We start from the raw sequence: 16,219 nt of genomic DNA on the forward strand, positions 1-16,219 counted from the left end.
TAAAATAGATTTAAATTAAGTCTCTGAAGAATCCACAGAGAAAGAAAATCTGGCATCATGCTATTATATTTTGCGCTCAGGGTGCAGGGACAGAGGAGGCTTGCCTCATTGACATCCTGGCCTCGAGAAGCAATGCCGAGATAAAAGAAATCGTCGCCGCTTACAAGAAAGGTAAATGCTCATTTAAATTATTTTTTTGCATTATAAATATTTTCACATTACAATATTTTCATTCTTGTCGCTTTTCCTGATAACTTCATTATCTCAGAACATGACAAGAGTCTGGAGGACGACATCTGCGGCGACACATCCGGAATGTTCCAGAGGGTTTTGGTGTCTTTACTCACGGTAACTAAACAAATGACCTCTGTTAAAGAAACAGTTCACCTTAAAATCAATACTATCATTAACTTGATTGGTTGACTTGCTCCACATATGTTTTTTTTTTCTGTTGAACATAAAAGAAGATGTTTTGAAGAATGTTGGAAACCTGTAACTACTGACTTCCATGATATGTGTTTGTTCTATGGAAGTCAAATTAAATATCTTCTTTTGTGTTCAACCAGAATAAAAACTGAGTTTGAACAAGTCAAGGGTGAGTAAATGAAGACAGAATTAAATTTTTGGGCGAACTATCCCTTTTAGTACATTTGTGAGGAAGACGATCCTTTGATGCTTTCAGTCATCAAGGGTTTTGTTTGGTATGCAAACCCTTGTGGTCCTCCGTTTCCGGCCGGATCATGTGTGACAGACTGGAGTTATTGATACTGGGTTTTTTCTGCTTTGTTTACAGGCTGGGCGTGACGAGAGCACTAAGGTAGATGAGGCTCAGGCTGTCCAGGATGCAAAGGTGAGGATTTTGACATGGTTAGCAGTAGCTTTTTGCCTTAATATTAGATTTAATTTGTTCTGAATGTCTTAATATGGGGACTACTAGCGTAACAAATCAAATAGTTTATTTGCATGCTTTTAAAATTAGATATCCATTTAATATTTAAAAGTTATAATCATTCTTATTTTAAGATAATACTGATAATAATTGTTAATAATATTTAACTGTACATTATCATATAGGGACATCTCGCTGGCCTTATCCAGCACATTAGCTTACAGTAAAATTAAGATTCACACAATCATTCATTTGGAAATTTGTTGGACCGTACTGATGTCTTGTTCAAACTACTTATTTAAAATGAGTTGAAACTTGTTTGTTTTGGCACAACTTAATTGTTTTATGTTCAATCCACTTCAATTTGTAAAATCAACTACGTTAACTTAATTGATTTGTGTTGGGACAATGTGAATTGTGCGTAACCCGGCATTTTTACAGTGTCGATTGACTTAAATATTCATTCATTCATTCATTTTCCGTCGGCTTAGTCCCTTATTTATCAGGGGTTGCCACAGCAAAATGAACGACCTGACTTAAATATTCAACTGTTAATTTATTAATTCTGATTGTATGTCAAATAACCCGCCATTAAGCTGTTCAACTAGGATTGCGGTTGCTCTGTGACAAGAAACAACCGATTCATAAGATTTGCTCGTTTTGGATTCGGTCCAACGTGGTTGCGATCATTTTTGTAGTTTATTTTAAAAGAAGTTAGAGTTATACGTGTTAATTAGTTAGGGAAGCACAACAGTTCTTCATTCAGGAATCCTCTTTTTGTTGGCGCTCTTTTGATTCCGCGAAAAGAACCGGTTTTCGTTCATTTGAAAAGAGTCGGCTCATAAGAGTCATTTGTTCAGGAATCGAACCCAAATTGGCGCTGATGATTCAGTAGCGGCGAAAAAACGTACAGTGTGCTATTTTTCTGCCTCTCTTACTTTTAAAATACACACTTGCGTAAATATTTTATCTAATGCAGTGACACAATTGTGTTTTAAAGTGTGCCCGAGGTGTGCAAATAATCTAAATGAATGGAGCCGCTGTTGTGTGTCGATGTTCATTGTCAGCGAGCGGTTTATAATAGCGGGTTCAGCCTTAGACAAACAGCAGTGATGTCGATGTTCAGCAATCATTAACAGTATATAGAGGGAAATGCTCTGGTAAAGTTCTGCATTGTGTATGCTTTATCAGGACATCTACGAGGCTGGTGAAGCTCGCTGGGGAACAGATGAGGTGAAGTTTCTGACGGTTCTGTGTGTGAGAAACAGAAATCACCTTCTGCGAGGTAAACAACAGTAAAAGTCATTCACACTGATCTTAGATCTGATCTATTTTATAAAACTGCAGACGTATAAAAAAACCCTTCTATGACGAAGTACACACACTGCTTCCACCCCTATGCTTCCACCTTGTGGTCACTGGATGGAAATAAAGCTGCCCGCAACACCAATTACATATACAGTCAGAAATAAAGGTACAAAACCTGTCACAAAAAAACAGCAACCAAGTTTTACCGGATATAATACAGACACTTCAAACAGCTATAACAAATACTCTGATGGTTGTTTTGAGCTCAAATTTTACAGACACATTCTGGGGACACAAAAGACTTATATTAAATCTGAAAAAAGGGCTAACCTAGGTGCCCTTTAAGCACCATCAGTGGCGTAGCGGACGGGCCCGCGGGTCATGAAAAGCATGAAAAGGACCCCCACCCCAGTATGTGTTCGGTCATTCCCCGGTCTAAAGTATGCGGATATGAGTGTAACCCCCCTGAGCGTGATTTACATGACCGTCAATCCCCCCTACTGTGTGCGCTTTCCGTGACCGTTAGACCCCCTTCCACCCCACCCCATATATTTATATATATGATGGGTCAAAAACACCATTCAGAGTGGCACAGTCTTTATGATAGACATAGTGAACATCGCAGCATGTTATGAACCACGGGTAGCTAACGTTAACTTATCTAGCTCTTGCGGATAGCTCAAAATAGATTTTAAAAAAAAAAACTGCTTTTATTCTAACCGAAATAAAACAAGACTTTCTCCAGAAGAAAAAATATTATTAGACATACTGTGAAAATTCCTTGCCGTTAAACATCATTTGGGAAATAAAAAATAAAAAAAATAATAAAAAAAAAAAAATCAAAGGGGGGCTAATAATTCTGACTTCAACTGTACATTAGATTAGTCAGTACTGAAGGCAAATCTGAAACTTATTTAACAAGATAACTTACGAAAACGGTCCAAAAAGTAGTACAGCCAAATTTATATATTATAGAAAAATATTAAATTTAAAAACGAGGAAAAAAATCAAGAGAAGCAAAAAAAGAAAAAAAAAATTTTAGTTAATTTTGTAGGTTGTGATTTTATTTTTACAATATTTTGCTATCATTTAATTGTATTATCTTTTAATTTTTAAATGTGTTTGGTGACTAAAATATAATTTTAATTAATATATCTGTTTATTGTGTGTGGGAGTGTGAGGAGGTACACAAATTTTGGGTGGAGGTGACTCAATATATTTCACAGTTTATTTCCATTCCAATTTCTTTATGTCTTGGTTCATGTATATTGAATATGTATGAGGACAGTTGTGCTTTGTCTACTAAAGAAAGAACATTGATTGATTTATGTTCAATACAAGCAAGGCGTTGTATTGCTTTATGTAGGAAGAATGTTAATCGCCCCTCCATTGGACTTTGGTTGAGAAACCTTATAACATGCTTGGCTCTTGAAAAGCTCACATATATAATAAGGAAAAAATCCTCAGAATTTTATGATATCTGGGAGGTGTTTTTGGACTTTGTAAAAAAAATGGAGATATTGAAGAAGCTTTGGAACTCTGAAGTTGTGGAATGTGAATTGATGCTTGATTAGACTTTTTATTTTATTATTATTTATTTATTTATTTTATTTTAACTTTAATATTATTTTTTTATTTTTTTAATAAGGATTATTGTTTAATTTTTTCCCCTTTCCTAAATCTGTCTGGGGTAAGTTCTGGGTATTGGGGTTTGAATTATTGTAAAATCTTGAAAAAACTCAAAAAGATGTTTTAAAATAAAATAAAATAAATAAATAAATAAATAAATAAATAAATATATATATATATATATATATATATATATATATATATATATATATATATATATATATATATATATATATATATATATATATATATATATATATATATATAGGTTTAATAAATCGGTTTTGTTTAAATGCATAAATACATTGCTTATATTCACTGAGAAATAAAGAAAAATATTCATTTTCAAAATGGTTTGTACTGAATTATGCTGAGCACTGTCCATGTTTATAGTTACATTTTAATTGAATATTCTCCATATGCAAGCAATATCAAAAATACGTGCTACTGTAGACTGCAAAGTGTACAATCTATATTAATTTAATTGCCTAACAAAGATGTCTATTATTAATAGTATTTTAGCTGTCCTGATTTTATTTAATAATGCGAAATGACTTGCTTCCTGAATTATTTCAAGTATACGACACCCTGTTCTTCCCCAGTGTTTCAGGAGTATCAGAAGAAATCTGGACGAGACATTGAGGACAGCATAAAGCGAGAGATGTCCGGCTCTCTGGAGGATGTATTTCTGGCAATAGGTCAGTGATAATGCATTACATCAATCCTTTTTACACTTTCAATTGCATGCATGTATATAAAAAGCATCCGTTCCTCTTTTCAGTGAAGTGCATAAAAAACAAGCCAGCGTTTTTTGCCGAGAGGCTCTACAAGTCCATGAAGGTACACAAAAACACCAAGGGATCTAACATTTGCACATTTAAGCAGCATGACCAACACAAAAATATCATTTCTTAGGGTTTAGGGACTACAGATAGTGTGCTGATGAGGATCATGGTGGCTCGTGCAGAGATAGATATGCTGGATATCAAAGCAGAGTTCCTGAAGATGTATGGAAAAACCCTGCACTCCTTTATAAAGGTGACACATTACACTACACTCAACATTTTTTTGGCCCGTTTCTGGTTCAATTATCTAAAAATTTAAGATCAAAATTTAAAATTAAGAAGCATTTTTTTTAGACAAGCAAAAAATATTGTCTTATTTTAAGAAATAATATGCAATCCAAGATTATTTGTATAGCGCTTGCCTTGTATATTTACCATAACTTCCTCATTTACCAGTTAATTAGTTTAAGTCACCAATAACTAATAGCTTTTAACAGTAAATGTGTTTTTGTATATATATATATATATATATATATATATATATATATATATATATATATATATATATATATATATATATATATATATATATATATATATATATATATATATATATATATAAACATAAACACAGGTAAGTTATATAGTATATGGTGAGGTCTGTGTGTACATGTTTTATGATGTGTATATGTGTATAAAGTGTATGTGTTTTCTCGATGGTTGGCATCATCTCTTCAAAGGTCTTTGATCTGATCCATTGGGATTGGCTAAAGTAATTAGCATAGCTGCTGTTTATAACGTATTTAAACACAAGATATTAGTGTCAAGTTCTATAAATGACAATGGGAGTTATGTAAACAAACATAGAATTATTTTTAAGAATGTGCCTGGTGTATTAAGACAGGAATAGTGCGTCCTTACGGGTGGTTTGTCAAGCCCACTCACCTGTATGGAGCACACTCCTGCATCCTAAACTTTTGTGATGCATTGAGTGTAGGATTTTTAATTTATTTTTATTTTTTTTTTAAAAAAAGGTGTTTAAACTAGTTTTTTTTATTTATTTATTGTTTTTTAGGGGTTTTCACCTTTATTTTGACAGGACAGTAGAGAGAATTGACAGGAAAGTGTGGGGAGCAGAGAGAGGGGAAGGATTGGCATAGGACCTCGAGGCAGGAATCGAACCCGGGTCGCCGCGAACACCGGAATGCATGTGTCGGTGCACTTTCCACTATGCCATAGGCACTGACTTGAACTAGTTTTGAACAGAGAGTGTGTCTGAGCCTCGGACATTATCAGAGTTTAGGAACAATATATAAGTAGGCTCCTTTGGTTGGCTTTGTTGTTCTGCAAATGCCAAAATATGCCAAAATTAAGCGAGATTTTCCTTAAAACAAGCAAAAATAATCTGCCAATGGGGTAATTAAAATGATCGTGTTTTACGGTTTGACATAAGGTTATTTTTCTTACCCCATTGGCATATTATTTTACCAGAGATTTTATCCGGATTAGTGTAGACATAGCTGTAGATTTCCAGCATTCTTCAAAATATCTTCATTTTATGTTTAACAGAAGAAACTCATAATGCTTTGAAACAAGTATAGGGGCCATAAATGTAAAGGCTCAACCTCCTTTAGTGGACTGCAATTCTGCAAATGCCTAAATTAAGCGAGATTTTTCTTAAAACAAGCAAAAATAATCTGCCATTGGCTTAATCAAAATAATCGTGTTTTACGGTTTGACATAAGGTTATTTTACCCCATTGGCATATTATTTTACCAGTGATTTTATCCGGATTAGTGTAGACATAGCCGTAGATTTCCAGCATTCTTCAAAATATCTTCATTTTATGTTTAACAGAAGAAGCTCATAATGCTTTGAAACCAGTATAGGGGCCATAAATGAGAAGGCTCAACCTCCTTTAGTGGACTGCTATTCTGCAAATGCCTAAATTAAGCGAGATTTTTCTTAAAACAAGCAAAAATAATCTGCCAATGTGGTAAGCAAAATATTTGTGTTTTTCAGTTTGACGTAAGGTTATTTTTCTTACCCCATTGGCATATTATTTTACCAGAGATTTTATCCGGATTAGTGTAGACGTAGCCTAAAAAAGATGCTTTGAAAAGAGCCAAAAACCTGTAACCATTGACTTCCACAGTATTTCCTACTATGAAAGATAATGGTTACAGATTTCCAGCATTCTTTAAAATATCTTCATTTTATGTTTAACAGAGGAAAGAAACTCATAATGCTTTGATACAAGTATAGGAGCCATATATGAGAAGGCTCGACCTCCTTTAGTAGACTTTGCTATTCCTCAAATACCAATATTAAGTGAGATTTTCCTTAAAACAAGCAAAAATATTCTGCCAATGGGGTAAGCAAAATAAGCGTGTTTTTCAGTTTGACATTAAGTAATTTTTTTTTAACCCAATTGGCAGATTATTTTGCCAATGGATTTCTCCAGATGAGTGTAAACATAGCTTTAAAAAAAGATATTTTGAAAAGAACCAAAAACATGTAACCATTGACTTCCACAGTATTTTTTTTCCTACTATGGAACATAATGGCTACAGATTTCGAGCATTCTTCAAAACTTCTTCATTTTATGTTTAACAGTAGAAAGAAACTCATAATGCTTTGAAACAGGAAACGGTCACTTTGGGATGAGCTATCCCTTTAAGTGGCTAAATGAGAGTTGCAATTGAATCGCATGATGTGTCTAAAGCTGCGGTCACACTTGACTTTTCCTCCCATAGACTTCCATTCATACGCACGCGAATGCGTCAGACCGGAAACGCGGGGTCATGCGTTTAGTTTCGCATGTTGCTGCGGTGCAAAGTTCAAGCTTGGTGAACTCTGACCTGCGAAATCGCATCACTTGTCTGCTTGAGACCAATCGAGGATCAAAACAGGACCTCCCTGGACAGAAATTTAAAACATGGAGCAAATCGCTCGCTTTTTTAAATGTCTAATCATCTTGTTTAATCCCGCCCCTTTTCGCAGCGCCGCACGACAGAATTTTGCACATACAAACCCCAGTGTGACCGTAGCTTAAGATTGTCCAAAATCTGCTATTTAAAATCAACAACTGTTAGCTCTTCGAGTAATTTGTCTGAAAATAGTCCTAATGTTTCCCTGTGGGTTGTTTTTTAGGGCGACACGTCGGGCGATTACCGTAAGATCCTACTGGAGCTGTGCGGAGGTGAAAAGTAACACATCCGCCGTGTTCATTAACATTAAACACTCTTTCCCATTAGGCCTACAGCATTTCACACACATTCCTTGTTTGTAATACCAATTAAAAACCCAACATTGATGTTTTGAACATGATTCATGATTACTTTGTTTATTGCTTTGGAATTTATAGGTGTCTTTAATAGATCTACACATAAATATAAATAAATGAAAGAAGAGGAGAACATCCCGTATCGATCTGTTGTTTTTTGTTTTAATGTCAGCAAACTCACTCAAGTGCATTTGTTTAATTACTTTGAGGGTAATTAGTTTAATGTACAGCGTCTCTGTGGTCTAATTATACTAATTGGCCCTGGTTGTTTGCGTATATGAGAATGGCTCATAGATTCTCCTGTTTTCAATATTTCATTAGATTTACAGACTGCGTGCCTCAATTTAATCAAGAGCAATGTGAATCACATGAGTGAACACACTTTGGAACTATAAGAATTATGGGATACATGGCTAACAAAATGCAGTGAATATATGGTTTTACCACTAAGTGGCGCTGTGCACACATTCATATTTACTCATTTGACAAATCACAAATAAACGGCAGTGTTTTGGTGGCTTGAGAAAGTTTTCATACTCCGTATATCTCATTAAACATATGTGATTGTGTATATAAAAACATAAATAAAAATATAAATAAACAAACACAAAAATGAGTAGAAAATGGTTGGAAACGTCTTATAAAAAAGGGTGCTTAATCTTTGGAAAGTAAACTCATTTTATCTAGTCTGTATTGTTTTTATATTGAAACATAAATGCAGTTTTAAACATGGGTGTTGCTATTTAAATGATGTAAAATAAATGCAGAATTTAAATATAATTACTGAATATATCATTTTAATATATTTTTATATTTATTTATGATATTTCCCTTTTAATTTGGTAATTTAAAATAAAGTACATAAGAGCAAAACCCTAAATTAATGACAGAAATGCATACATTAAATCTATAGTCAAACTACTTTTTTTAACATACATTGATTTTATTTATTAATATATTTATCTATAATTTATATTTATTTATGCATATTTCTCTTTTTTAAATTTTGTAATATGTGATAAAGTGCATGAAACCCTGTTTTTCATTATTATTATTATTTTTTACATTTATATATTTATTTATTATATATTATTTAAACTTTTTCCAGAGGCACATTTCTATTTTTTTTAATTTGGGAATTTAAAACGAGGTGCATAAGATGAACATATATTCATTCATTTTCTTTTCGGCTGGTCTTTTTGATCGCTGCTTCAAGCCTCGGCTGGGTTAGTTGGCGTTTCTTTGTTTGAGTTTGCATATAGGTGAATATATAAGGAATATTGGTATAGGTGAATATATTGGTATAGGTTAATTGGGTAAGTCAAATTGTCTGTAGTGTATGTGTGTAAATGAGTGTGTGTGGATGTTTCCCGGTGATGGGTTGCAGCTGGAAGGGCATCCACTGTGTAAAACACATGCTGAATAGGTTGGTGGTTCATTCCACTGTGGCGATCCCAGATTAATAAAGGGACGAAGCCGAAAAGAAAATGAATGAATGAATGTTTATCTATAATATATATTTATATTGGCGGCACGGTGGCGCAGTGGGTAGCGCCTCACAGCAAAAAAGTCGCTGGGTTCACATGGGTTTCCTCCGGGTGCTCCGGTTTCCCCCACAGTCCACAAACATGTGCTATAGGTGAATTGGGTAACCTAAATTGTCCGTAGTGTGTTTCCCAGTGATGGGTTGCAGCTGGAAGGCCATCCGCTGCGTAAAACATATGCTGGATAAATTGGCGGTTCATTTTGCTGTGGCAACACCGGATTAATAAAGGTACTAAGCCAAAAGAAAATGAATGAATGAATTAATCTATTTATAATATATTTATTTAGGCATATTTCTCTTCTTTTGTGTGGTAATTTAAAATAGAGCAAAACATAGTAAATGAATGACTGAAATGCAAACATTAAATCTATAGTCAAACAACTTTTTATATTTATTAATACTTTTTATTGTTTAATTCATATATTTATCTATAATATTTATAATATATTTATTCAGGCATATTTCTTTTTTAAATTTACATATTTATAATATATTATATCTCTTTTTTAATTTGGGAGTTTAAAATAAAATACATGAGATGAATATATTATTACTACTTCATTTTTTGTGCAGTTTAAAACGTTATTTTATCACAAAACATACTAAATTAATGACTGAAATGGATAGATTAAATCCATAGTTTAACTATTTTTTTATTTTGTTATATTTATACAATATATTTATCTATAATATATATTCATAATATATTTATTTAGGCATACTTCTCTCTTTTTAAGTTGGTAATTACAAATAAAGTACATAAGATAAAATGCATGAAACCCTATTTATTTCTTCTTTTTTAAAAATTATATTATAAAATGTATATTACTCCTTAATTTATATAATATTTTTTTCAGAGGCACATTTCACTTTTTTAATTTAAGGGGTTTAAAATAAAGTACATGGGATGAATATATTATTATTATTATTATTATTATTATTATTATTATTATTAGGGCTACACAATATATCGTTTATCATGAATACTGCAATGTGCACATCCGCAATAGTCACATCGCAAGATATGCAATGTTAAGTCTGATTTATAGTTGAGCAGGAGCTACAGAATTGTATTTATTCACTGTATTTATACAGAATTTATACGATTTATGCAACAACAACAAAAAAATACTTAGAATTGTCTTGTTTCTAGTCTAAATATCTACATTTCAAAGTGAAAACAAGGTTATTCACTTCCCCCACTGGCAGATAATCTAGCTTGTTTTAAGAAAAAACTCTTAATTTAAACTAATTTCTTCTGATGGTGAAAACAAAACAGTATTTTTACTGAATAGGAATTTAAGATTAAGATATTTTAGACTAGAAACAAGACTAAAAGTAGGAAAAGAATTTTATATTGTGATGTATTGTGCAGCCGTAATTATTATTTCTAATTTTTTGAGTACAGTTGTATGTTATTTTGTCGCAAAACATACTAAATTAAGGACTAAAATGTATGCATTAAATAAATACATGGTCAAACCTATTGTCTTCATTTGGTAGCTTACCAACTTAGAATGAAAGAAAATATTTAGCCAAATAAAACCATTTAAAATATCAACTTTTTCCCTGTTGCATTACATAAAAACTCTCCAATTGATTCAAGAAGGTCAAAACTCCCTTTTTTAACATCAGCTTATACCGAAGTCATGAAAAAAGTGCCTGAAAAATTCAGAATTGAGTGTCTAATCTTGAAAATGCAGCATGTGTTTGGTCACACTGTGTTATCTGAAAACTTTGCACAGCAGATTGTCTGAGTCTGAGTTTGAAGTATTATTTTTCTCTATTGAGTATCAGAGTCGGGCTAACACGGCGAGCAATTTCTCAGACAAATGAAAGACAGTATCTGTGTGAACTCAGACAGACAGTGATGGCTTGAATATCGGAAGCAAATAAAACCATCCTGACAAGAAGAGTTCATAAATCTCCATATATTTAAGCCAAGAGCATTCTGGGACCAAAGAACAGCAACTATGACAGAAATCGCCCTCTCCTTCTCAGGCTAATGATGGCCCACAGCATAAATAAACCTCTGCTACTTTGCAATTCTTGTGCCAAAATCTTGTCTTTACACATGCATGTTGAGTTATTTTATTTGAGTTTTATACAGTCTCCTGCTTTTTTTTTATTGCTAACATCTTTGAACTAGAGTGAGGCAGAGAGAGAGAGAGAAACACTACACTGTGTAAAGTTACAAGTGACAAACTTTTCCCTGAGGCACGAGTTCATCACTGTCAAACTAGTCTCGTAGTGTTAGATGAATTAAATACATGCTCAAATCAAAGCGTGAGTGGTAACTTATGGCCATGAAAAGACTAACACATCTCCTAGGTCATGATATATTAATACAGCTGAGTTTCCTGAAGGAAGAAAGACATGCAAACGATAACGAAAGCCTCAATTTTAGACTAGTTAGTTTGAGAACAGCACAAAAATGGGGCAGAAATTTGTAAAGCCTATATTTATTAGACATAGATGTATTTCTTTTCACCAAAAAATTTGTAGCCAAATTTGAGGGAGGTAAAGACGACATTAATAATGGTGGCATCATTACGTTCCTTTTAATAAGGTATTTTGGTCATATTGTGTAAAGTTACAAGTGACAAACTTTTCCCATAGGCTTGAGTCCATCATCGTCAAACTAGTCTCGTAGTGTTAGATGAATTAAATACATGCTGAAATCAAAGCGTGAGTGGTAACTTATGGCCCTGAAAAGACTAACAAGTCTCCTAGGTCATAATATATTAATACAGCTGAGTTTCCTGAAGGAAGAAAGACATGCAAACGATAACGAAAGCCTCAATATTAGACTAGTTAGTTTGGGAACAGCACAAAAATGGGGCAGAAAAAAAAACATCTTTGGAGATGATATCTTAAGCCTAAATATTAGACATAGATGTATTTCTTTTAGCCAAAACATTTGGAACCAAATTTGTGGGAGGTAAAATGACATTAATAATGGTGGCATCATTTTGTTCCTTTTAATAAGGTATTTTGGTCATATTGTGTAAAGTTACAAGTGACAAACTTTTCCCATAGGCTTGAGTCCATCATCGTCAAACTAGTCTCATAGTGTTATGAATTAAATACAGTACATGCTGAAATCAAAGCGTGAGTGGTAACTTATGGCCATGGAAAGGCTAACACATCTCCTAGGTCAATATATATATTAATACAGCTGAGTTTCCTGAAGGAAGAAAGACATGCAAACGATAACGAAAGCCTCAATATTAGACTAGTTAGTTAGGGAACAGCACAAAAATGGGGGAAAAAAACATCTTTGGAGATGACATCTTAAGCCTAAATATCAGATGTAGATGTATTTCTTTTAGCCAAAACATTTGGAGCCAAATTTGTGGGAGGTAAAATGACATTAATAATGGTGGCATCATTTTGTTCCTTTTAATAAGGTATTTTGGTCATATTGTGTAAAGTTACAAGTGACAAACTTTTCCCATAGGCCCGAGTCCATCACTGTCAAACTAGTCTCGTAGTGTTTGATGAATTAAATACATGCTCAAATCAAAGTGTGAGTGGTAACTTATGGCCATGGAAAGGCTAACACATCTCCTAGGTCATGATATATTAATACAGCTGAGTTTCCTGAAGGAAGAAAGACACGCAAACGATAACGAATACCTCAATATTAGACTAGCTAGTTAGGGAACAGCACAAAAATGGGGGAAAAAAACATCTTTGGAGATGACATCTTAAGCCTAAATATCAGATGTAGATGTATTTCTTTTAGCCAAAACATTTGGAGCCAAATTTGTGGGAGGTAAAATGACATTAATAATGGTGGCATCATTTTGTTCCTTTTAATAAGGTATTTTGGTCATATTGTGTAAAGTTACAAGTGACAAACTTTTCCCATGAGCCAGATTTCATCACTGTCAAACTAGTCTCGTAGTCTTATGAATTAAATACATGCTGAAATCAAAGCGTGAGTGATAACGTTTGGCCATGAAAAGGCTAACACATCTCCTACAGTAGGTCATAATATATTAATGCAGCACACAATTGGTAACGAAAGCCTCAATTTTAGACTAGTTAGTTAGGGAACAGCACAAAAACGGAGAGAAAAAAAAACACTTTTGGAGATGTCTTCTTAAGCCTAATTATTAGATTTACATGTAGATTCACCAAATATTTGGAGCCAAATTCGTGGGAGGTAAACACGACATAAATAATTGTGGCATCATTTTGTTCCTTTTAATAAGGTATTTTGGTCATATTATGTAAAGTTGCGAGTTTTCCAAGTTTTCTGAAAAAAGAGAGACACAATAAGTAACAAAAGCTTAATGAGGTCTATTGGTTAAACTGGTGTCTTATAGCTAAATCTGTTGCCTTCAGCCATCTTTGTTGATCAAAATGGGGAAAAGTATGCATGTTTTTATCTCAAAAAGTGTAATAGTAGACCCAAAAGATCCTCAAAAGCTAGACCACATGCCAGGAAGCAAAGAAATTCAAAAACAAATGAGAAAGAAAATAACTGAGATCAACCATTTCTAAAGTTTTGGGATTGCAATGAACCACAGTGAGGGCGTACTCAATGTACAGTTGCTTTGAACCGGGCCGAAGCACGCTTGTCCCCCATCCCGTCTCCCCCGACAGCCCGCACTCACATTGCATTTGGGCCTGAGCACGCTTACGTCATCGATGATGTGCTGGTCAGTTTAAGAAGCGCTCTCGCTCGGCACAGTGGAGATTTCTTTATATCGTTTTAATGGTTTGGGATGCGGTGACACGCAGTCAAATATTTCACCGAACAGATCAGCCACTTTTGACGCTCATAAATAATCATAAAGTGCTGCAGGAATTAGGAGGTTTGCTAAAGGTGCAGCTGTCGTGCAGTGAGGGGTTTGCATCTTTAATAATCTACCACAGTTTGCGTTCATTGAACAGTAAGAATGATTAAATAAAGCCTAAACAGTAGATCTAGACATAAATTTATTAATCAACAGTATTTCCGCTAGGATTTTTTCCAGTCTTGAGCGCACTTTTAAGTCGAGATCGCATTCATGTAATAGCCTCCGAGCATGTCAATCTCTGTGCTCGAGCGCCGATTTCCTCTGCTCGTGCACAAAACTTCTTGCGCACCCTCAAATATTCGCTGCTCAAGTGCAGATTTTCTTGCGCGCCCTCAAATAAACGCTGCTGAAGTGTGATTTAGCGCATTTATGTAACGAGTATGTCTCCAACATTTATTAGATTTGCTAGGAATATTTATGAATGTATCCAATAGATCTACAGAGCGGCATTAATGCATCCTGAAGTAAAGTGAAACTGTTATAAACTCCAGCAAGATAAAGTCTTTGTGTGCAAAACCACAGAGCTTTATCTATAAATAAAGTATAATTATATAAACTGTGTTCATCATAACTGAAAGCCACGCCGCGTTTGCTGGCCTCAGGCATCACGCACCTGTCAGTCAGTCAGTCAGTACGTAACCTTAAAGGGTTAAACAAATAACGCACAGCAGTACTACGATTACAGAAAAGTTTGCGCTGTTATGATTCACTTGCCTTTTAATACGTTTCTGGTGCGATTATAACCCGCTATTAAAAAATAAAAACACTCAAATGTTTTGAATGAGAAGCTGTAATGTAGCCGTGGCGGGATGAATTTTGGTGTGGCGGCCCGCCACGGATGAATTAATGTAGCGGAAACCATGATTAATATTCTTTTCACCAGAACTTCAGACTCAAATTTGAGTGAGGTAAAGATGAAATTTAAATAATGGCAGCATCCTTTTTTTTTTTTAAATGAGGTTTATTGGTCAAACTGGTGTCTATTAGCTAAATATATTGCCTTCTGCCATCTTTGTTGCTCAAAACTTGGGGATAAAACACTTTGAGTTGTCTTTCCAAAGAATGCATGCCTTCATCTTGAAAAGTGTCCTAATAGTAGACCAAAAGCTCCTCAAAAGCTAGACATCATGCCAGGAACCAAAGAAATTTATAAACGAGGAAGAAAATAAGTGAATGATACGATTGATTGCAGCTGATTGATCATTCACAGTCATTAATAAGCCAATCAGATTAATCCAAACCTACAATAAAAAGCCGATTTCACGTTACCTCCCTTATCTTCGTTTTTGAAGAATCCCCCATCCACCCCATCTCTCACTTTTCCTCCTTTACCAGGGGGAGCTCTCGAGAACTGACTGATCTCGGACCCCTTTACATGCTAACTGACGAGGCAGGAGCCTTGGGTTCAATCATCTCCGAGCTCAGGGTTCTCTCCTGGGACAGCATGCCAATCCTGCTTTTATTATCAAGCAATATCTAAGTGTGAACTCCTGAATTGAGATCTGCCATTTCTAAAGCTTTGACACTGTAATGAACCACAGCGAGAGCCATTATCTACAAATAGCCAAAATATGGAACAGTCGAGAACCTTCCCAAGAGTGGCCAGTCGACCAAAATTAAATCCAAGAGTGCAGCAAAAACTACTTTGCTGTTTCAGGAACAGGAAGACATGCTGTGATCAACGGAACCATGAATTTTGTACCAAAATATCCTGAAGGAGAATGTCAGGCTTTCCCAGTACTGGGTTGCGGCTGGAAGGGCATCCGCTACGTAAAACATATGCTGGAATAGCTGGTGGTTCATCCCACTGTGGCGACCCCTGATAAATAAGGGACTAAGCCGAAGGAAAATGAATGAATGAATGAATGAGAATGTCCGGACATGAACATGGGTTCTGCAGCAGGACATTGATCTAAAGCACATCAGCAAATCCACTTCTGAATGGCTGAAAACAAAATAAAGACT

The 16,219-nt window shown here is 34.5% G+C and overlaps 1 protein-coding gene across 1 annotated transcript in view; it reads left to right on the top strand.

The window, feature by feature from the left end:
* anxa4 (annexin A4) overlaps positions 1-8,032 on the top strand; it is a 27,910-nt gene extending 19,878 nt beyond the window's left edge. The window contains exons 6-13 of the mRNA XM_056466932.1: positions 81-171; positions 269-348; positions 794-850; positions 2,081-2,174; positions 4,429-4,524; positions 4,608-4,666; positions 4,742-4,864; positions 7,765-8,032. Of these exons, the coding sequence (XP_056322907.1) occupies positions 81-171; positions 269-348; positions 794-850; positions 2,081-2,174; positions 4,429-4,524; positions 4,608-4,666; positions 4,742-4,864; positions 7,765-7,824 (660 nt within the window). The 3' untranslated portion in view covers positions 7,825-8,032. The remainder of the gene's footprint in view (positions 1-80; positions 172-268; positions 349-793; positions 851-2,080; positions 2,175-4,428; positions 4,525-4,607; positions 4,667-4,741; positions 4,865-7,764) is intronic.
* Positions 8,033-16,219: the final 8,187 nt, after the last annotated feature.

This window comes from Danio aesculapii, chromosome 10 (genome assembly GCF_903798145.1).
Source record: "Danio aesculapii chromosome 10, fDanAes4.1, whole genome shotgun sequence".
Lineage (NCBI taxonomy): Eukaryota > Metazoa > Chordata > Actinopteri > Cypriniformes > Danionidae > Danio > Danio aesculapii.